Raw genomic sequence first — 23,756 nt, 5'->3', positions numbered from 1 at the left:
TTAACAGGGTCTGCCAAAATTAGAAAGATTGTCAAATTTTTCTCTCAGTTTCTTACAAAGTCCAATTAATTGCAGGTTTAGAAAAGAGGCTATTAGTAAGGTAGTGAGTTAGTATTTTCTCTGTGTGTAATTTTTGTGACTATGTCAAGGACATGGCAAGCTGTGTAGGTATGGACTAATTTGGGATCGACCACTACTGTTTCCGCCTCGTCCCAGTCTGATTTTATTACACAAATCAGAGTCAACTCCGTGCCCCTGATTTCTTGACCACCCAGCTAAATTCTACCTGGAACACACCTCTATCCAGAAAGGAGGGTGTGTTCCTCCTAAAACAGACGCTGAGACAAGAGCCCGAATGCAGGTGATTTGAAATGAGGAAGGGAGAGAACTGAGAGCAGCGTGTGTCCCGAACCAGGTGCCCACTGGTTGAGAGCCGCCTCTCGGAGCATTAAGGCCCTCCCTGGCACTTAGGAGCGGAGCAAACCTCCCCAGGTGGAAGAGGGGCCTCAGGCAGAGCAGCGAAGAACCGGAGGTGTCTCCGGTGGGGAGCTGTCAGCAGGCATGGGAACTGCCCCTGCGGGTGCAGTGGACTCACAGGCGGGTCGTGGGGATATGGGGGTGGGGGACAGGGCGACACTGACAGCATGTGCTGTGGAAGGGTCAACAGAGGAATGAAAGGAGGATGCAGGCTACTTATAATTAAAGATATGGGGGAGGTTACTTGATGAGAATTTGAACAGAATGAATGCAGTGGATGAAAGAAAGAGGAAAGCAAAAGAATGGATACCATGCAAATGAATACCAAATGGAGGTGCATTACCGAGATGCTTTTTGAGAAGACCATTGTCATGGCCGTTAGGGGGCCTTGCCGTGTTAAAAGAGAAAATGTACCCGGACGAAAGGAAAGGGTGTCCTGGAGAGGGTGTAGTTAAGACAGCAAACCTGACATTGCCCATGGTTCCCTGCAACTAAGATAATCACTCCCTGTATGTGTACAGCATCCAGCAGAAGTAACACCTGCTTCAGTGTGGTGGGCAGGATAATAACGTGGGTGTGATAATTTATCATTTTAATTTGAACCGTTCACCTAAAATGTCATATGGTGTGCTTAAGTGTGATACTGTTATGTTACAGAATTACATGCTTATGATTTTGTAATAAAAGATTTTGTGATAAAAAAATAGGGGTGTTATTTGTGCCAGACCCTGAACGTTTCAACCTACAGCTGGTGTCACTTTCCCAAGTGCCACCCCAGAAAGAAGACAGGCTGGGGCACACTCATGCTTCATGTCCAGCTCCAACCGGCTGACATCCTCAGAGTGACTGCCAAAGGCACGTGCACACTGGGATGAGGAATTACAGGGAAAGGTAGAAAAATCCACCTTCCTCGGTTAATCAGATCTTTCAAAGAATCCTCCATTAAGTCACCTAATTTCATGACTCAGAAATACTTTTTTATAAGTGGGACCTAATCAATGACAAACAAGCAAGCAAAATATAAGCAGAGGCATTGAAATAAAGAACAAACTGACAGTAACCAGAGGGGAGGGGAGAGGAGGATCACGGGCGGGGGGGGGGGGAATGGGGGAAGGGTTGTCAAGGAACATGTATAAAGGACACATGGACAAAGCCAAAGGGGGTAGGAACAAGGGTGGGAGGTGCGGGTGGGTGGGGTGGGGGTGACTGGTGAGGGGAAAATGGAGACAACTGTACTTGAACAATAATTAAAAAAAAGAAAAAAAGAATAGAATGGAAAAAATAAACTTTTAAAAAACATTAACACATTCTAAGTGGAAACCCTTATTTCAACACATGTATATTTTCATGTTTGCTACTCTACCTGTAAATGCCAAGTTTTACGTAAAATAAATTGTTAAAGTTTTAGATGAATTAATAATTAGAAACTTCCAATGAGGTACTGTGTTTATGTGTACATTCAGGCATAATTTCTGGGGAGTATTTTAGAATTTCTATGTTAACGCATGTGCATACGAAGAAAACCATTCATTCTGAGCAAACATGAGAAATTAACTTTTAAATTAAGTTATTGGTTATAAAATTATTTCACGGAAATTCCCCTGAATAAAAACTCTTCTGAACTAATTAAACAAATGCCAGGAATTAAATATGAAAGTACCTCTGACATCAGCTAAGGCAAGATTTCACTCATAAAAAGGTTCAAATAGAGAAGTGATTCCGTTTACTGACTTGTGGAAGCACATAGCCAGACTCACCATGGGCAATGATGATCCATCTTCAAAATACATCTAAAAAAAACCCACACAGACACAAAACTCAACACCCCATAAAAATGTAGCCCCAATAAAACATAAAAATAGACTTACAAGTTATTTCAAAGGAGTTGTAATAAGTAAAATATTACAAAATTATTTATTTATCTAAAAGTTGAATAGTAGCAAAAGTCCTCCTTTAAAATACATAGCCAGTTCCAGTTATGATACAATAAGAGAACTTTCAATTCAAACATGCACGTTTTAACATCTAAAAACAATGCAATGTGTTAAGATACAATTGCCTTATGCTAATGAAAATGCAAAGTGTCAACAGATTTACAGAAAGTCTGGATAAAACTTGTCCTTTAATAGCAATCCCTAAGCCAAGTAGCACGATGCTTGTGGCTACAGCATGTTATAACATCTGACTGTCATGCAGTCAAGTGAGGTATCTTTATAAAGATGGGAGTCACGAAAGAAATATTTACAAAATCAAACTAGTCAAGTCTGAGCTGCCAAAACTCCTGCACTTCATTCATGTCACTGTGAATCAGGGGAACAGGGGTGACTCGTTTTGGCCCTAAACCACACTTGTTATTAATGCAAGTGATTGTGCCAGTTCTATTTCCTAAACAAGGGAGAAAAGGAAATAATCTGGAAAACTGTGAGAAAAGAAGTGCATTCAATAAAAAGATCACCAGCATGTAACCGTGTTAGAAATAACGGATTTTCGTACTTGTCACAGACGGAGCAGTGGTGGCAGCGATCTGGTTTGATGAGCTGGCATCTGTCGCAGTAGCGGATTGCTGGGGATGAGAAGACCCACTTAGCCTTCGACGGAACAGTGAGTGGAACATGCAACTAAATGGCTCTTACCGTCTATTCAAACTTAAATTCCGGAAAGCATACCCCATTTAAACTTGGTGAAAATGAGGTGGTGAAACACTTAAACGGAGTAACTTGCCGACAGTTTCAGATCTCTGGAGAGGTTTCCCACGGACAGAGAATCCTTCGGGGAAATTTTTCTAGGGACCTGCAACTGTCAGGGGTTATGGTGAGGCTCACCAAGGATGTAAATATGTCCGTTTCCATCCAAGTAAACAGAATGTCTCTCTCAACTAAATGAATTCTTTCTTGTACCCTGCCAGGATAACTGGGAGAGGACACAACCACGTTTTAGACATTTTATGCGAAACACATTTTAGAAATTTGTGAATAAACTCTCTTAGTGGCTTAAGTAGGGAAAGATCGCACATCTCTGTTGGGTTGGGTACAAGCTCAGGAGTATTAGAAGTACTTCCAGTAAGAATTTCAGTCCTTGTCCCTGAAGAGCTGATCCTCTGTGCTCTAAATCAGATACCAAGACAATTATGAATGACTGATCTGGAGAAGCTCTTTCAGTCCCAGGCATCTTGACAGGATGCAAGCAGGCTACCAAAATCATAGGAAAGCAGCTATTAAGTGGGCACTCCCGTAGGACCAGTAAAACCAAACTTACTAATTTAAAATTTGGAAAACACTGGCAGTAAATAATGACCAGAGTTACATTAGCTAACATCTCTGGGAAAGGAAACAGCTGCTTTATACTAAGAATACAATGAGCTCTTCTTAGACAACAGGCCTAAACAGAGCCGTCTTCAACACTGAAGTGAGTTCCTGACCACCCCTCCCAACTCCCTTTTTCAGCGAACAGCATGGCCTTGCTGCTCAGCTTCTGTGTGAAAAAGTCCAACGATGCTACAAGGTCCCACTGGCTCCTGCGAAGTACTGAAGTGGAAGGCAGTGTTGTCCAGAGACAGACAATGTGACCCCCATGTGGAATGTTAAATCCCCTAGGAGCTATCTTCAAAGAACTACTTTGGTTATAAAATTATTTCATGGAAATTCTCCTGAATAAAAACTCTTCTAAACTAATTTTTTATAAGTGGAATCTAATCAACAAAACAAACAAGCAAGCAACTAAATATCCAAAGTATTAGAAGATATAATCAATACAGCATTGGCTGGTGTGGCTCAGTGGATTGAGCGCCAGCCTGCATACCAAAGGGTCACGGGTTTGATTCCCAGTCAGGGCGCATGCCTGGGTTGCAGGCCAGGTCCCCAGTAGTGGGCACGTGAGAGGCAGCCACACATTAATGTTTCTCTCCCTCTCTTTCTCCCTCCCTTTAAAAATAAACTTTAAAAAATTTTTAAAAGATATAATCAATATAAAAATATCAATAACATACTTTATGGGGGTTTTTTTTAATACCAACTCCTTGAAACCTCTTATGTACTTGGCAGAGTTACATTTTAAGTGCTTAGTCGCCACCAAGGACAGCAGCTCCATAGTGGGCAGCACGGTCGAAAGTCACAAAACTTCCAGGTGACGTGTGGTGGGCAATGCTGGATTCTCTCTGGGTGGTGAGCGTCTCTACTTTAAACCACACTCGGAAAAAAACTTTCAAATCAAAGTGGGCAATAACTCACAGGAAATCAAAACAACACAGAAATAAGTTTTTCCTTTATAGCCTTTTATAAACAGAAATTTAGTCTTTTGATAAAAAATACTCTGTGTACCATATTATATCCAATTAAAATCATCCAGTGTCACTTAAAATCAACAATCTGATGATCATTTAAAAATTCTTTATAGCCAAGGAGGAATTTTATTTTAACTGTCTTGCTTGAATTTTTAAAGAACTCATTCATATCTTATTTACATAATTTAAAACTGTGCTGGTAAATGTTGAAAAGCAAACATTATCGACATCTATATACGATGGTAAACTAATTACGTCTCCTCTAATTGTTACCTTCCTAGTCAAAAACTATATATTTTTTCTTTGGTAGAAAAAGATCAAGGGCAAGAAGAGCGCTAAAAATGTAAATAGTCCTCATTAATGAAAATAAAAAGTAATAAAGTTTGAAGGGCCCTGTTAGAAAGCAGGAGGAGGGTGGATTAGAAGAATGCACAGAACAAAGAGAAGATGAGTGGACCTTTTGTTTTACATTATTTTTATTCTATTTTTCCCATGATCACGTATTCCCCTTCACCGTCCACCTCCACCTGCACCCACGCCACCTGCGCCCATGCCCGTCCTGCCTGGCAGTCGCCACACTGCTGTGCGAGCAGCCTGCTCACCGCCCTGCGGCACGTGCGCCCCACAGCCCGGTCTGCAGGGGGCTGCATTGTCCCTCTGTGTCCAGCAGGCAGTTTAGCGCGGGCAGCTGGCCTCTTTCTCTCTCAGGTTTAGAGGAAGTACTGTGGATTTAGATTGGATGGTAAAATCCTAACTTATGTTATCACCCGCTTTCTTCAATTCTCTACACAGTGTGTGAATGCAACTGAACCTTTTGGTTGCTTCAGCCACAGACTTTCCTGGGAAGTTATCCAGAGAACACCAGGGTCACAGCAGCTGTGGCTGGGGGGGTGAGTAAGGAAGACCCCCTCACATTCCTGCCTGGGTGTGACCGTGACTGTTCACTTCTCAGACACGCTCACCTTTCCATTCTACGTATTCTAGGACGGGATCAGACCCACCGGCCTTGTAGTCTATCTCTTATACTTTGTGCACTTTCATTTAGTCAATGCCTGTAATCAGTTAATACTGATTTTAGCAGGCACCCAGAATTTCTGCACAGAAGATATAAAGTTTATGTTAGGACATCCAGACTCTGTTCCCAACTGTCACAAATACTGGGAATCGTAAGTTCATCCCCTGAGATGGGCATACAGGACCTGAGAGAACAAGAGATGACAGCCTTAACGTTGTGTAACCTACACAAGGAGGTGACTTACCAATCCGATGTGCAGCTGTTATTATTAATGCATATTCACATTTGTCCTGGTGTGACTTACGCTTCAGCCCTTTCTCTTAATCCAGTGTGCCAAGGGCGGCACACTGAAGAATGGCACTAGAAATGAGTACACGTGGTGTGCGTGCCCGGCACCTCACTGTCAGTCACTAGTTCTGGAAACCGGGGCAGTAGTTCCTTTACAGGGGGCTTACACTTCCCCAGTGTCTGTTTAGGTTTACACAGGGTAAATATACAGGAACTTTTACATGAACTTATACATGAGCACATCGCTGTCTTTGTGCGATAGAACCAGTGACATAAATCAGACAATTGGCACTTGTTCATTGAGAAACAGTGAAAACAAAGAGGAAAAAGTTGTACCTGACTTAGGTTCAATAATGATTTTAAGGGGAGTTAGAGACAAATATAAATATAAAATAGTAGTGAGATATTTTACATCCTTTTCTTCAAATTAAGTCTGTGAAATCGATTGTGCATTTTATCCTTAAAGCACAGCTCAGTTTAACTGGCTGCAGTTTAAGTGCTCAACACCCATGGGGGGCTGGTGGCCACCAAAACGAGCAGCCCAGGTCTCGAGCCACACACTGGACGCAACTTGGTAGGCAAGGGTCAACGGCCCATGTGTCCTATTTTCAAGACAATTTTTTAATTAGATCACTGGTAAGTTACCTTAAAAATCTGACCCAAGTAGAAGAGATTTGCTATTTGAGTTGCATTTATTAAAAAACTACCATAAATTTAAAAGATGAAAAATTATACCAATATGTTTTATATAATGTGTATAATTACTGTAAAGGCATTTAAGTGATCAATGTTATGTTCATTGTAGCTATTGCTCCTTTAAATTAAACAAGAATAGGAAGGTCTACAATTAAAACATTAAAAATGAATACTACTACAAATCAAGATTTCAGTCATTCCCCACCAAGTAGGCAGAACAGAACTGGGCCAGTTGTGATTTGGCTAAGATCCCTGAGCCACATGCCATTCGTGTTTCCACTGTGTTTCATGGAGCTGTGCAGTAAAGACTGCCTAGCTCCCGGAGGTACAGCACAGTGTTTTTTAGTGAGGGCTTGACAGTTTCAAGTACAGAGATGTGATCTCACAGTCATCACGAGCTATTATGCAAAGCACTGATTATCGACGTCTACCTCCAGACATGGTCCTGGTGCAGATGGGGAGATCTTTGGCGGCTCGCCTAAGGACTTCCTGATGGGCTTCTCCCCTCGGCTCTCTCTCCAGCAACTCTTTCTCTGCATAAGAGAGATGGAACTGTGGAACAGATTTAAATTTTAATCAGTGTTTTCAAAGAAATGATAACATATTGATCTACTAACCCAGAAAAAGGCATTTATAAAATATTAGTGGTGTACAGGATGTAAATTCAGAGAGGTAATAAGGTCTGACATCTGGGCGAGTCTGTTAGCCTCATAGTTTATTAGCTTATGCATCTAGAAAATATAATAATAATAATAGTAATAATACTCACTTCTTCAGATATTTGTAAAACTCAAGAAGAACACAGTATGTAAAAGTACTTTATAAACTAGATTTCTATCCAAATATTAGTTATATTAATAGATAAAATGGCAAAATAAATTTGGCTCAGTGGATGAATTTTTCAATTGGAGCTCAGTAGGAACAAAATTTGAAACAAATCTATCATGTATGTTTTCTCATCTGAGTTTTAACATAGGGATAATTAATCCCTGAATTCTCTTCCAGCACTCAAAATGGACTAGTCACGGCTTTTACTTCTTATACTTCCAACCAATTAAAAAATATTTATTTGAGAAAAATGTAAATTTGTTTGGGCTCCGATATGATAATTGCAAAAGAAAAAAACAGTCTTAAAAGTCTATTTGCACTTCCTTACTTCCTGAGACCATAGGACGCTCCTGGCTCACAGGGAACGTTTCTTGTTCAGGTTCTAGAATCGGCTCTTTCTCCAAGGAACCCTTGTTCCTTTTACTGGAGAACCGTATTAGGAACCAAGATCTGGGCTCGCATACAGTTTTCAGATTAAAAAAGTACAATGTTAAAAGGACATACCAATTAAGAAAAAAACTAGAATCTGATAACAAAGAAACAGAAAACTCACAGAACTATATTTTCTTTTCCTAGTTGTCTTTCACTTAGAACAACAACAAACCTATAACCTCACAAGTAGCTAAAATGTGCAAGTTAAAACAGAGCTTTTTCTTTGCCTATGCAGTTGGCAACAGTTTTTTTTTAATAACATGCAATGCCAAGGGTGCGATGAATCTAAAAGCATTATATATAAATCCTTTAGGGAAATAATTTGGCAAGTGAGTTAAATTTTCTTGATCTAGCGATTATGCCTATGAGAACTCATATTCAGAAAACAATCCCTAAATGGGTAATGCTCTGTGTACAAACATGTTAACGATATTATTTGCAATATGAAAAGTTGGGATCAGTCTGAAAACTCAAGATGGGATGTGACTGAGGCAATGTTTACATTTCAGTGAGAATATTATGCTATTATTAAAAATGAAAATAAGCCAACGATGAACTATTATGTGAAAAAAGTAGCTAGAAAAAAAATCCAGAATGCAAAATGAATTAGTGTTTTGGGATGTTTTTCTTTTGCCTAGTCTTCATTTTCTAAACATAATTTAGGATGGTTATATTACTTTTATATTGGGAAAAAATCTTACAAATTGAGAAAAACAATTTAACAACTGGCTATGAAAAAAGTACATTTTAATTTATGTGTTCCAAATCTCTGACATTATCTCAATAGTGTGAAAAATATAAATATTATATTTTTACTACCTTTCTCCTACTCTTTTAGTCTCATTTTTCAAAGATTTTTAGCACATGAGAGCATTTTCTTGTCAACTTAAGTCCAGGGCCCTCATTTGACAGGTAAGGAGTTTCCGGCTGCTAATCAATTAAGAAAAGTAGCCCAAGATCTTGCATTTTATTAATGGGATAACTTAATATTCTTCACCAGCAAGTGAAGGCTCTTTCTTTTACAACAAGGGTCTCCAAAAATCTTTTGATCCTGTATTCATATCAGTTAAAAATAATTTGAGATCAAAACTGCCAGGATATGCATATGTACGTGTGTGTGCACTATTAGTGAATATGTTATATGCCTTAGATGTGAAATTTTAAACAGAAACATTACAAGGATACCATATTATATAGAAGTGTTGCTATTTTTCTCCATGCTCCAATGGATGTCCTGAGCACACCCACCACTGAACGTGTCCACTGTCTGTGACACGGTGACAAGACTGGAGCCTCGATGGCCCACAGAGCTTTGGTGTAATGCCAGCATTCGCTGTGCCACCCACGAGCACTCGATGCCTTGGGACAGTCAGCTGAGGTTCAGGGCCTGTTGCTACATCTACAATATGGTAATAAATAATGTCCATCTCCCACAGCTCTATGACTCAAACAAAGTAAATATGTGTTTTGCGGAAAAACCGCCCAGGGAAGCCTGGCACTGCTGCGGCTTCCCCGACCACCTCCACGGCGCCGTCAGCATGGTGTCGCTGCTCCTGCGTTTTGAACCATTTCATGTTTTCCGCCTTATCCAACCACTAGTCCAAACCGTCTCTGCTCCTCCAAGCCTCACTCAGCCTGACTCCCTCACCATTCTCAGCCGATCACCGCACACCTCATTTGGGGGAGAAATCAGAAGTCATCTCAACTTCCTGCCAAAGCTACAAACACAACCTGTACACCTAACTTCTTCTCTAGTTTCAATCATTTAACAAGTATTTACTGATTACCTTTCACGGGTGAGACAGGGCTTTGATACTGGCGATGGATTAGTGAACAAAAGAGATAAAGCTCGTGCCATTTTCGGGCTTATGTTCTAGGGATACTATAGAAACGAGGATGAAAAGTGTTACAGGGTGATATGCTACAGAGGAAAATAGCATTTAAGGTCCGGTTTACAGGGAATGCTGGGGGGAAGCAGGGTTTTGCTGTTTTACAGAGTGGTTACGGAAAACCTCAAAGACAAGGCACCACTTGAACCTAGACATAGCATTAGGAAGACAGTGAGGGACCTGGTGACCATACAGGTGAAGAGTGCTCCGGGTCAAGGAGAAATAGCAGGTTCCAAGAGACATGCGTGGCCTGCAGATGGAACGGCAAGGAGGCCCATGGGGCTGAAGCGCAGGAAAGAGAAAGGTGGGGCGGAGACCCCACCCCTAGCACCCTGCTGGGCCGCAGTGGGAAGCCAGGCTTCTACTCTGGGCGGGCTCACGAATCTCAGGGAAGTCCTGGGAAGAAGAGGAATATAGCATGACCTGTCTTGTTTCCGAAAGACTGACTCTGGCTACTGTGTGGAAAACGTGTGGAAGAGGGCAAGTCCGAAAGCAAGGAAACCTGCTGACGCGGCTGGGATGTACCAGGGAGAGAGGGTGGGGGCGTGGCCAGAGGAAGGAGCGGGAGGGTTAGGGGCACGGGCTCGGGCGGAGGGCCCGCGCGGGTCTGGTCTCAGAGGCTGCGGATGGACTGGCTGCCGGTCTGAGAGGAGAGCAGCCAAGGATGACTCCAGGGTTTTCCGAAAAACTGGACGAACGGAGCCGCCATTACCAAGACAGGATGATTTTGGAAACGAGGTGCGGGGGGAATTAGGGGAGTGCGTAGGAAATCAGAAGGTTATTTTCAGGTATGTTGACTTTGAAATTCCTATTAGATGCCAAATAGGTGGCAGTAAACTAGTCCGGGGTTTCGAAGGCAGGACCAGACTACTGATATTAATTTGAAAGCTATAGCAATGAATGAGGCGACATAGAAAGTCGTGAGGTATGTAGATAAGTAAAAGAGAGGCCCAGAGACTGAGCCCTGGGATAATCCAATACTTCTCTAGAGGCTTAGGAGATAATGAGGAACCAGCACAAATGAAAACTGAATTACCTGAATGACAAAGGAGGCAGGGATACTCTAGAAAGAAAAGAATGGCACGATGCAGACAGGAAATGGCACCTAAAGACTAGAGTGTCAAGCGGGAACTCAGAGACTTGGACAAGAGTAGCTGCTGTCAGAATACGGAGCCTGGCCTTCACCCGGCGGGATGTGTGGGGTCACTGAGCAGATACGAGCAGCAGAGCGACGGCATCACGTTTGTTTTCAGATGGGTCACTTCAGCTGTGAGCGGGAGGATGAATTCTGGCAGGGTTCTGGGAAGGGAGCACAGGCAAGACTGAAAACAGTGACACCAGACAGGAAGAGACTGTGATGTTTCGGACAAACGAGATGACTGAGACCCTGAGTGGGCTAACTCGGCTGGTTAGAGCACTGTCCTGATGCACCAAGGTTGTGGGTTCAATCCCTGGTCAGGCCACATACAAGAGTCAACCAACGAATGCATGGGATGGGTGGAACAACAGGTAGCTATTTCTATCTCTCTAAATTCAATAAATTAAAAAGACATTTTTTTAAATTAAAAAAATAATTAAAAATGAGTAAGTGAATGACCAGGAAAGAAGGAGTTGAAACAAAAAAGGAAACATTACGAAGTGAAAACATCCACAGAATTTGGATGCTGGCAGAGGGGTGAGGAAGCTGGAAGACCCGGGCATGGCTGCCGAGCTGCTGGCTCGGATGGTGAGGTGAACGTCAGGGGCACTCACCGGTCTGAGACACGGGTGAGTCACCGTGTGGGGAAGGAGAGGGTGGTGAATTCAGTTTTTGATGTGTTATACTGGAGATGTCGGTGGAATGATCAAGAAGCTCTGTTTGGCAGGGAGATATAAGGTTGAACATGAAGGGAGAGGTCAGAAGGAGAAACACATTTGGAAATTTTCAACACAGAGGTCATCGGTAAGGTCGCAATCGTCAGCACAGTGGATGAGATCACCTGCGACAGAAGTCAGCACTTTCCTTCAAACCTGCAACTACGGCCGGAATAGGGCTGAGAGACGCCAGAAAAGAGGGGGATAGGATGGGGAGGAGAGAGAGAGGTATGAAAAGAAAAACAAGCAGATAGTAGGGGAAAGCCAGAGTTCACACATTCTAGGCCAAGCATACTGTTCACTCTGCACAAGGGCTGTGGCTTTGGTCTCATATCCTGTCCCAGGCCACATGGCACACTGACTGGCCTTAGGACGGCAGCTGCACGCAAATAGGTCACTTCAGGGAACAGTTTACAGTGCCGCCCAGACTCTTTCTTTTTTTTTTTTAAGGCTCACCTACTGAAACCACATTATTGTTACTGGGGCAGGGTTTATTTCTACTCAACAAACATGTACTGACCCAAGGGACAAGGACATAAAAACGAGGAAGATACAGTCCTTTGCTGCAAGATTTAACCCAGGTTAAAGGCCCAGGAACAAATAGCTGGAATGATCTTTTTGAAATTCGTATCCTATCACTTTACTTAAAAGCTTCTGTGGCTGAGACAGCTATTGACCCTCAACATGCATTCTCTCCTGCTTCTAACACAGCCCATATGGCCATGAAGAATAAAGACTACACTCCCAGCCTTCTGCGCAAATAGATTATGGCCATATAACTAAGCTCCAAATATAAGTGGAAATGGCATCAGCAACTTCTAAAAAGTGTCCTTATAGAGAAGGATATTTACTTTTACTCCTTTTTCCTACTTTTTCTGGCCTGTTGGCTGGAATGTAGACATGATGGCTGGAACCAGAGCAGCCGTCTTAGGCCAAGAGGTCACCTTGGGAATGAAGACTACATGTGTCAGAGCAAGAAAACAGAAGCCTGGATCCCCGGCAGCTGTGGCCTAGCTACAGACTTTGAATGTATAGATTAGTATAATTAATTACTTTGTTGTTGTTGTTTGGTGGCTAATAGCCAACTAACACCATTAGGATGATAATTATAATAGAAGCATGTCTACCTTCAGCTCTATCTATCTGTTCATCCATCCATCCATCCATCCCTCCACCTATCCTGATGTCTAAAGTAGAAATACAACACATAGCAGTTTTAAAATTGGAAATATAACGGTCATTCAGTGCAAAAACCATATTTACCAAATGAAAATTCAACTATTTACTAAGACATCAATATTAAAAATTATTACCACTCGGTAAGTTTACGACATTAATAAAAAAGACATAAAATTCATTCTCCAAGACGTTAGTATAATTGATTTCTAACTTCAGGATGACTAGTAATATTTTAACTTACTTCCTTGGAAGGATTCATTGGTAGCGTGAAGATGGTTTTCCAGTACGACCAGACGAACATCGCAAAAAGCAGATGATACGCGATCAGGCACACGACTAGAGCGAGAGAAACGTGACTGTCACTGTCACATGCAGACTGGCGTTCACAAGCGATCTGCTCCTTCTGAAATGCCAAAGCTACCAACTATAACGAATGCAATCTATTTTGAAATTTTACTACCAGTTTTTATTATTGTCAATAAGTTCATTTGTATCATACTAGAATAGGCACAACCTAATGAATGAATTTTCACACCTAAAGCAAGAAACTGAAAAAACCTAGTAATGCATAATTAATTAGGTCTATGGCCCGATTAGAGCCCACCCACCTGCAGGCAGGCCCACCTATCAGCAAAATGGCTCCCAGGGGCCTTCCCTAACCTGTGAAAGGGGGCAGGTGTGCCTGCACCTCTAACTCACAGGCGCAGCATTAACCAAACGTCAAAGCGTTCAGGCTTGAAGAACTCCACTTCATGTGCCAAGAACGGCAAAAGCAGTTCCTGCTTGAGAAGCTGTTTGCTTACTTGCTCAGCTCTAGTCAAAGCTGGTGGCCATCACTGTTTTAGTGACAACAAGTTTACACAGAGAACCATCTGGATAGAGAGAGATTTCTTCCAGTGGAACTTCCAGTGTCTCATTTATCGCATGGGATGACTGTTAAGAAAAGTGTTCTGATACTTTTTTCAGGTAATATATATATATATTTATATAATATTTATATATATATATATGAACACACTTCGGTGTTTTATTCTTGAAGTACTATGAGAATATAAAATATTAATCCTGTAAATGGTGATAATGATTAATTCTGGGGTATACATTAATAGATAACAATTCTGTAAGATACAGTTGAGTAAAATATGCTAATTTAAAACACAGCATATTTGATATTTTAAACATGAGTAGCAATTGTAACTTTTTAAAAAATGATACTCCTATTTGTAGAATCATTAAAAGATTAAATTATCCACTAAGGCACTTAAATCAGTGTGAGATATGTAGAGCCAATGATCTTTCCCGTGGATTTTGAAGGTGACACAGGCATGGACAATACTCTGAGCTGAAACAGGAAATTACTGATATTCCCGTATCTTGAAGCCACGCGAGTCTTTGGCACAACTGTGGCTGTTTCGGGGTGGAGTCTTTGCCAGCTGTCTGGCAGAATCCAGTCCGGGAACCAAGAGCCTAGAATTTCTTTAACCCCAGCTTGTCCCCACACTCTTAAAGAACAGCTTCTTTATCCTAGCCAGACCCAAGTGAATTCTATTTGTTTTCTTAAAAACGTTTTTAAGATTTTATATCTAAAACAATAATATAATATGCTTTACCTTGTTCTCCAATGTTTTCCATGGACACTATAGAAATGAACAGAAAAAAAAAGAGACAGGAAATAGGTTACAGGAGACACAGGGCAAACACGGGGCCAAACAGAGACCCAGGGCGCAGCAGGTAAATGGTTGGACCCCCCTGCAAACCAACGTTCTTTAAGTATCTGTCCGACTTCATTTGGAGGAGAGGCGAGCACCGTGGGGGGTAAAGAGGGGTAAGACAGACACACCCAGCCGCGTCTCCACGGGCAGGTCCGCGAAACTGTCAGGCTGGCCCCTTGGGTCTCACTGCCACAGTAATGATGGGTCTCACGCTCTCCCTTCCAACTACAGAGCTCAGATAACAGCACTGTTCTCCCGGTCACTCCATTTCCAGAGACATTTCTTGCTGTTTGCAAGAAGGCAATCACCTAGTTAGCACTCCATGGTGAAAAAAAAATGTTGTGTCCACACCACACACTCCTTTTCCAATTTCTACCAGCACACAGTCTTGTGCCCGATGGTTAACTGCTCCCTGCAGGTAACGAGGGGCCTGGGCGACGTGCCAGAGAGACGGCCACCCCTCAGGGGCTGTGGTAAACATCCCAGGGTGGCAGGTCGGTCAGCACAAGGACCACGGAATGGAACACGCAGGGACAAGAAGCTGAATTCAGCAATGCAGGTGGTTTTCTTAGCATCTGCACTGTCTACTGGCTGTGTTTCTCACGTGGACTTCCTCCACTTGTGCTAGGGTCTTTTGGAAGTTCTGGTCTATCCTGGTTGTAACAAAAGGAGATCTGACTTGGCTCACTTACGTGTTTCTGTTCCTATTGGGCTTTTGTAAGGGGGACAGTGTTCCAGGCCTTAGTCCCGGGAGATGTGATTTCATTGCCTTAAGAAGCAGTGGAAGCAGAGCACGATGTTGTGAGAGATTTTTGAGAACACCTGATCCGACCAACCTCCTTTCCAAGAGAGCTACTGAATACCAGTCTGAGCATCTCCAGAGCCAGCAGGAGCCCACGGCTTTGGAGAGCAGCCCGTTCCAGTATTAGATTGCTCTGAGAAGGATCACAAGATTGTTGTGAGCTGAAATTAGCCTCCTGGTGGCTTCTACCTATGGTTTCTACGCTTCCGACCTGCAGCGATAAACAGAAAATCTAAACGACTTTCACATACTTCAAGTTGTGAGCCCTTAAAAAAGTTCTCTTATAGCCACACGACTTCCAGGTTTCTCACTGGCCTTGACGGGGCTCCTTCCTAAGCTCTCAGTTTCCTTGAACATTTCTGATCCCCGGAACGGGACTGGCAAACACAGATAATCTCTGACATACAACCGGCCCGTTCTGCTCGTTTGCTTACAAATCAGAGCGTGGAGGTAAGAGTTCACTTTGTCAGGGAGTCCCGGGGCGGGGGGAGAGCTGGGGGCACTGGGAGGGCCCTAGGCCAGCGCGTCTGCCACGGCTGACGCTCCCCCTCCCTGCGTGCTCCCTGCGTGCGTTTCTCTCTAGGCAGTGCCTTCCCAGGCTTCAAAAGTGCCCCGAACTGACGACAGCTCTCCCCTGGATCAGCATGTCCACTCCTTCAGGGGAGCTCATCTCAGGAGTTGGAAAAACAATGTGATGGCATATGCACATTTATGTATGAAGGACCCTTAAGGACCATTCCATTCTGGAGGTGCTGGTGTCTTAAAGAAATGTATTTGCCAACCCATGGCTCTAGCTGTCAGAACTGAAGAAAGTAACACAACAGAAAAAGTACAGGTGGTATGAATCTTTTTGATCTGGACCACTACCAGGCTGGCTGATAGGGAAAGAGATCACTTTCAAGGCTATTTCTTCTCTCCACAGCTTGTTTTTTCTCTAACGGGCATGGATGCATGTTTATGGTAAATAATTCCGGTAACATTTACAGAGTAAAATGTGAAGTTTGAAGAGGCTGTATCAGTTACACTCCCAGAAAGATGCTGAGCTTGTCCAGTTTCCTAATAAACATAAAATAGATCTTTAACTTTTGTCAATACCTTAGGTAAAAATAAAAATCTGTTTTAGTATTGCTTTCCCTGATTACTGGCAAAGGTTAGTTATTTTTAAAATGCAATGATTGGTTTTTCTATCTTTTCTGAGTGCATTGCCACTTTCCCATTAGTTTGTGTCTCTTCCTGAGAGCCTTTTATGTATTCTGGACAGTAATCCATGGCTGTTGCATATGTTGCAAGCAAGGTTTATATAAATACTTTCAAGTGATTTAACATCTACTAGTAAGATCTTATGGCTTATCATCGATTAAGTAACAGTGTCAAAATTTTCTAATTGACCTAGTTCACTAACAGACACATAGTCTCCACTTCTGTGATACTGAGGACATTAATGCTCTCAAACAGGTACTTCTAAGCAGTATTCGGTGATTTGCCTTGTAATCTTCATTTAGCAGAAGTGTCCATTTCAACATTTCCTTTCTTATGATAAAAACACATCAAATACAATGTTATTCTGAAATGCAGATATATTTGTTGTTAAGTAGCTCTTTAAGAAAAGGTTGCAATTTACTCTTGGGGATAAGAGTATGGCATTATTACCTGAAATAGTTACTATTTATACATCCAGTGATCATCTGCATACATACAAGAATAACACTGAGGGTCACTATTTTAATTTTCACTTCAAAAGATTTTTATCTGATTTTATTTTGGATTAGCCTAATTTCTTTCTGGTCCATGGCCTACAATGATAACATTTTAAGATTTAAAGATTTCTAACCTCCCAATATACTTCCAGAGCCTAAAACGGTTCCCTGATTAGTTACAGTGCCATGAGGAAACCAGGTTCCTGGCTGGTTAAGGTCCTAAGGACCTGCAGCACTTCCACAGCACGGACAGTGTAAGAGAAAGAGGGAGTGGGAACAGGGAACTATTACCAGAGTTACCACGGAGGGTGCTTCTGTTTGCCAAGAGCAAATGAAGCCTTTAAGGGTTACATTTGGAATCTGGAGCCGTTGCAGACACAGCAAGTCTGGTCGTTGGGTTGCCAGCTGTTTCCTGGCTCCACTGTGCGCCTAGCCTCCTCCGCCCTCATGAGTCATTTCTGTAAGAAGCAGCGGGGCATTAGCAAAAAAAGGCTGAACTGGTACAGAATGATCACGAGCGACATTTCTATTGTCGTGTTGATCTTTAAGAAATCCTGTATGAAAATAAAACCAGTAAAACCAAAGTTGAAGAGTGAGAATATTAATAACTGCTGATTATTATTAGTAACTAATAACCACTAAAATACAAAAGGATGACAAACTGTTTCTTGATCCAACTTGGCTGGAAATAAACTTCCTTTAAAATGCACATCCCCTCCTTATCTCTTTTTTGCATGCATTAGCAAGCAATCATTTAATCCAGGGGTCAGCAAACCACACACCTTGGTCCAAATACAGCCAGCCACTGTTTCTGTAAATAAACTTGTATTGGCACACAGACACACCCATCTGTTTACGTGGCTATTTCTGTACCACAGTGGCAGAGCTGGGCAGACCCAGGGCAGAGCTAATGCTGGGGTCCTGGGTCTGAAGGCAGTCTAGAGGTGGGATTCCTCTTCTTCAGGGAATCTCAGTCTTTGCTGGTAAGGCCTTCGACTGATTAGATGAGGCCCACCCAGATTGTGGAAGGTGACCTGCTTAACTCGGTATCTGTTGATTTAAATGTTAATTACCTATTAAAAAAATCACTTCTTGTTGTAACTACAGTGGTGTTTAATAAAACCACCGGCTGCCACAGCCAGGCCAAGTTCACACAAATATTTAGTCATCAGACCCTGAATCTATAATTGTTTTATTTTGTAAATCTACTAAGAAGATATGTATTTAATTTTTTGATATCAGTTCTCAAGACAACTTTATTATTTATCATCAATTAATCAATTGAAATTATATCTAGAAAATTAATGACAGTATGTTTTAAGTGTCTGTTAGAGAGAAAACAATAATGTTATCCTTTGGCATACTCTCAAAACCTGACTACAAATAATCTTACCCAGATGAAGTTTATTTATACATCCATATGATTGCTAACGGTGCTAGATAAAAATATCAGAGCGGATTTCATCTAGATTGATTAAAATTCAACCTTGATTAAAAACATAGATCATCTAAAAAATTATTCTAGTCCCATATTTTTACCAACTAATCTTTAAAAATTTAGCTTTGGTGATTATGCAGTGAGTTTGTTGTTAAAGAAATGCATCCATTGATAAGTAGTAGCCCAGTAAACTGTTAAATCTAGTTTAAATTTTAGTCAGCGGTACTTTCAAAATCCAAAAGTTCAGATACTAAAATAGGCCTTCATAGTAGACTTAAAAAATGTACTTATCCCTTAAATTAGCAAAGCACAGTTACATAACTGTTGCTAGAACAGTTTGGTGCTTTCACTGCAAATGTATACGGCGGCCTTCTTTTTCTTTCTTTTCTTAATTGGAATTTTCTTTTTCTTACCTCCAAATTCCAGCTCCCTCTTTGGAGAATAATGTACCTATATTGCATATATGTGGCAACTCCTCTATGTAAATCCTAAAATCACTACGCTCTCTCCAAACTCAGTGCGGCACAGATACACCTCAGCCCCACGCACGCAGTCTGACGATGGAGAATACCGACAACAAAGACGGGGTTCCAATGGCTGAATCGGAAGGTACCTTCATAGCCTGGTTCTGTTTTCTCTCTGCCTGTCTTTAACACATTTACTGGAAAACATGCACTGACCACACTCTGCTGTTACACTGTTGAAGACATAAGGACCATGAAGCTCCGTCCTGTGAAGAGCTCCAAGGGTAGGAGGAATCGTTTTCGTTGGCAGTTAAAGTGATGGAGAAAAGCACGGCTCTGAAAACAGTCTCAATGAAGAGATTCGGAAGGACACACTGGTGGTTGCGAAGCAGCCACGGGAGGCCCAGTGCAGCTCAGGGAAGGCGGTCAGGACACGGGGCGGGCAAAGGCAGGTTTACAGCTGTGAGCGCACGAAACACGGGTGTGTCCTTGTGTTATTAGGCATTAGTGATCTATTATTTTCCATAGGAACAACTGTGAACCTCCTCTTGCCCCACCCCATACTGTAATAGCTGCGTGTGATGACAGGTGGGTACTAGAAATATTGGGGGGGGTCACTGTGTGAACTAGATGACTGTCTAACCACTATGCTGTTCACCTAACTAATACAAAATAACACGGAATGCCAACTGTTATTGAAAAATAGAAAATAAACAGTTCCAGTGAATCACAGAAGCAGTTTGGATTCAGAAGATTAAGGGAAAAAAACAACTGTAACAGCACAAATATGCGTGACCTCCTCCTGTCCCAACAAAATCTCCCCTTTGCTGAGCCTTCACTTCCCTGACCCTCCCACAGGAAACGGCTAACAGCCACTCAAATGCACCGTCTCTCCCCTTTGGCCCCCCACCACTTTCCGGACCAAGGCCTGGTCCCTCACCCTGAGCACGCCCCTGCTGTCACGGTCACCCTCACTCTCACGCCCATGACTTCTCGGTTCTCAGCTCACCCGAATGGGAGCGAGATGAGCTCTTTTCCAAACGCCCTGTCACCGTGCCAGGAATTCCTGGACTGGCCTGGCCCGTGGGCACCCCTGGAAGCACGCTCCTTTGTCCTTCCAGCGACTTTCCAAGAAGCTCTAGTTCCGTTTTTAGTGTGTGGAGATCACAACTTGGGCGGCGAGAGGGCACGCTAGGAATCGTCCCCATGCATACTGGTGACATTGCTGCCAGGCTGTTTTAACGACAGACCTGAGAAAAATGTATTATTCAAATGGATATTTCCAGGCCAGTTCTAACCGTACCCTGTTCTTCCTCACAGATACTTCTGAATTCATTTCCTTTACAACAGACCCACTGACATTTTCAAGCCTCTGTCAGCAGAGTTCCCCTCTGCAGTGCCCACGTGCCACTATGATTTTACTGACAATTGCGGTGCTGCCTTCCTCACTCACGGCCTCACCCTCCCCTCCTCTTGTGCATGATGCTTCAGCAGGGCTGGGCTTTCTCGCTCCTTAAACAAGCTACCATGGCCCCTCCCTGGACCCTCTGCACCTGCGTTCAGCTGGGTGGTAGGAGACCTGGACTCCGATCCAGTCTTCCCAGCACGTGTGACCTTGATCGTGATATTCAGTTGCCCTATGCTTCAATTTTATTTTTAAACAAAATTTGCACTTTACCTTAAAGGTTCCTCTGGCTCTAAAATTATCTCCAGTCTTACTGTGAGGTATTAAAAAAAAGTGACTTAAAAACCTAGGGCAAAAGTCATTCTACAAATACATTTATCGGTGGGTCTGTCGAAACTTTGTCAAGGGCAGAGAAGTCGCTTCAGAGCAGAAACAAAGAGCAAGGGGAAGGCTCTGTGGGTGAAAACGGGGCCACATACCAACCCTGACGAGCTCAGCAGAGGCCTGCCTGGCGGCCTCACAAACTCAGACACCTACAGTAAACGGCCTAGGAGGGTCTGAAATGGAAACTGCCTACGTAAAAGCGCGTCATGGCAGGTAGTCATGTCCTAGGCCGGCATCTCCCTGACGAAGGTCAGTCTTTACTTTAACTGAGCCTGTCTGTCATCTTTGTGCATCTGGACAACCCACCTTTGGAAAGTCAGAGTTACCCCTTTCCCACACCCTCAGGGCACACCCATGCAGCAGAGCGCAAGGCCCAGAACCCCCCAGTGTTCCCCTGTCCCCCACATACCATCTCTACGTGCTGTAAATGGTAATTATTAACTATCCAGGACCCGCCGACGTAAGAGTGTGTGTCTATCCATTTCACTCTTTATCCAGCCTCCGAGATTTCCCTGCTTGGTTTCCTCCCACCTCCCTAAACTTATCACCCGTGGATTCCCTGTAACCCTCTCAGGTCTTCCCTTTTGATTCTGAAGGGTAAGTGGTGAAACCGCCATCTTCTGGAGCATTTTCTCAATCACTCGTTCGGCTCAAATAAACTCATAAAACTTCTCTACAGGCCTGGACGTTTCTCACGTCAACAGCTTCGTTGCGCCGAGCTTGGCCTGCAAACACACGGCTTCCAATCTGGGCTCCGTCGGTCACTGCAAAAGCCGGGTCTCACATTCCTGCCGGTCTGAAGCACAAATGTGGCGCCAGGCAGTCCACATTCCTCATGGGGTCCCCACGCGCGTCCTTGCAAACTCGTTCTGCAGCAAGAAAGCATGATCTCTTTGAAAAGTAACTTGATGTCATCAGACGAAATGCCCTCCCACAGCTCTGCACTGAGTTGACAAGCAAGTGCGATCTCCTGACTTAAGGCCTCAGCGGCCGAACGTGCTCTGGCGCCTCCTTAGCTCTCCAAGATCACTTCTCTTCGCTCAGCCTTCTGCTCATGAATCTGCAGACAGGCTGACCTTGCTTCTAGGCCTTAGTGCATTCACGCCATCTGGAGAAAGAGATACGCCGCCCTGCATTTCCAGCTCTCAGCTGTGCTACAGTTTTCCGGAGAGTGAAGTGTCAGGTTGAAGGGAATAAATTGCTGGAAGACCTTCTGAGTGTGAGTAAGCAGAAAAATGCAGGGGAATTACAATGTGGGCAAATTACCACGACAAGAAAACAATAAACCAGTTAGTTTCTAAAGTGCATTTTGTATTCCTGCTCCTCCCAGAGCTCCTGTGCTCTCCACTGCCCACCCCCGGCCCTCACACACCCACCACGACTTGGCCAGGCTCCCACAGGGCCTGACGGGCATCAGACTCTCCATGTGGGGGGGGCGGGCTGTGTAACCCGGGGAGAAGCAGTACTTTCCAGGTGGTGTGATGCACAGCCCCCACATTCACCCCCAAATTTGTACCTATCCAACTGTACTAACCTAAACTGCGCACTAGAAATAGCCAAACAACCATGGAAAATGGTAGAGGAATTAGCGCAGACCTTTTCTTGAAGAAGGACACAATGGAACACCAAAGATGAAAATGAACCAGAGGAAGTCAGATGACATAAACCAAGATACAGGAAGTCTTTTTCTACAGGTTATTGTCCAAAAGGCTGTGCAAGTCATTTGTTATCAGGTGGTTAGGCTTCCATATTAGGTAGCCATCAAAAGCTTTTCTAACACACAATACACAATATGACACAATATGACAAAATTATAAATTAACAGCATCACAAAAATTTGCTACTTTGTGTCAAGCTTGCAACAAGCCAGCTCATTTCCTTCCCAACAAAGGGGATAGAGGAGCTACCCTCCTTCTCCCGCCCCCCCCCCCCACCCACTGGGCGAGAGGAACTGGCACTCACCCCACCCCCAAGTCTCCAGCAATGACCCCCGACCGCCATTTTCAGGGTTGGGAGGACTGTCTCACAGAGGTAGAATGAATAACGTTTCTAATGAATGCCACTCAGGTCACACCACATGGAGTCACGATCTAAACAGAAGTCTGCCTGACTCCAAAACTCTTTCAAAGCATCCACTTCACCTCCCAGGGTCTGCCCCATTGGGCATCCCCCTGCTGAGTACCCCGCTGGCTTCTTGGTCCTGGGCAGCTGTTCCGTCTTGGGTGGCCCCTCCATCCTGGACTGCACTGAATGCCCACGTCCCTGCCGGTGCCTTCTGCCCAGGGGGCCCCTGGAGGTCCTCGTTGTGCCACGCCCCCTCCTCCGCCAACCAACCAACTTACACATAACCTGGAAACAGGTCGCTTTACCGATTTTGGACACAAATAGTTCAACCACTGGTCATACTCCGGGGCAGTACTTAGAACTGGGCCATCCTGAGCTCTCGGCTCTAGAACTGGGGTCAAGAACAGAGCCTGGGGTTCCCAGGACCGGTGTGTGACGGTGACGTAGGGAGGGAGATCAGGAAACGGGCAGGGGTGCCTGACCTCACTCCTCACCAACAGAGGGAAAGGAAGAACATTCTTGAGGCTGGTAATGAGCATTCTGAGATGCACTGCTGTGAAGGTATAGTCCCCACTTGCAAATATGGGCAGCAAAGGGAGACAGAACACCTCCCCGCCGCCCGTCCCAGGTCCTGGAATGGTCATCTGCGATTCTTACCATGGTCGCATCTTCCAAGTTAGAAGTGTTCTCTCTCTCTCTCTCTCTCTCTCTCTCTCTCTCTCTGTCTCTGTCTCTCTCACTAAATTCTTTAGCAAGCTGACCAAACATTGCCCTGAGTATCTAAGGAGCTCTCCTCTACAGAAATGGGCAGTGTGAAATCTAATTCACCCAACGGAAGGCTGAGAATGCATTC

At 43.6% G+C, this 23,756-nt stretch overlaps 1 protein-coding gene across 1 annotated transcript in view; it reads right to left on the bottom strand.

Moving 5' to 3' along the window:
• The window catches only part of ZDHHC2 (zinc finger DHHC-type palmitoyltransferase 2), a 54,500-nt gene that overhangs the window by 17,098 nt on the left and 13,646 nt on the right, over positions 1 to 23,756 (bottom strand). The window contains exons 2-6 of the mRNA XM_045821193.1: positions 14,548 to 14,574; positions 13,179 to 13,273; positions 7,187 to 7,307; positions 2,971 to 3,040; positions 2,235 to 2,267 (exon numbers count right to left, since the gene is read on the bottom strand). Of these exons, the coding sequence (XP_045677149.1) occupies positions 2,235 to 2,267; positions 2,971 to 3,040; positions 7,187 to 7,307; positions 13,179 to 13,273; positions 14,548 to 14,574 (346 nt within the window). The remainder of the gene's footprint in view (positions 1 to 2,234; positions 2,268 to 2,970; positions 3,041 to 7,186; positions 7,308 to 13,178; positions 13,274 to 14,547; positions 14,575 to 23,756) is intronic.

This window comes from Phyllostomus hastatus, unplaced genomic scaffold (assembly GCF_019186645.2).
Source record: "Phyllostomus hastatus isolate PE091 unplaced genomic scaffold, TTU_PhHast_1.1 phas_scaffold_46, whole genome shotgun sequence".
In the NCBI taxonomy this organism is placed as follows: Eukaryota; Metazoa; Chordata; class Mammalia; order Chiroptera; family Phyllostomidae; genus Phyllostomus; species Phyllostomus hastatus.
Note: the sequence above shows the minus strand (reverse complement) of the source record. Positions and strands in the feature narration are given on the sequence as shown.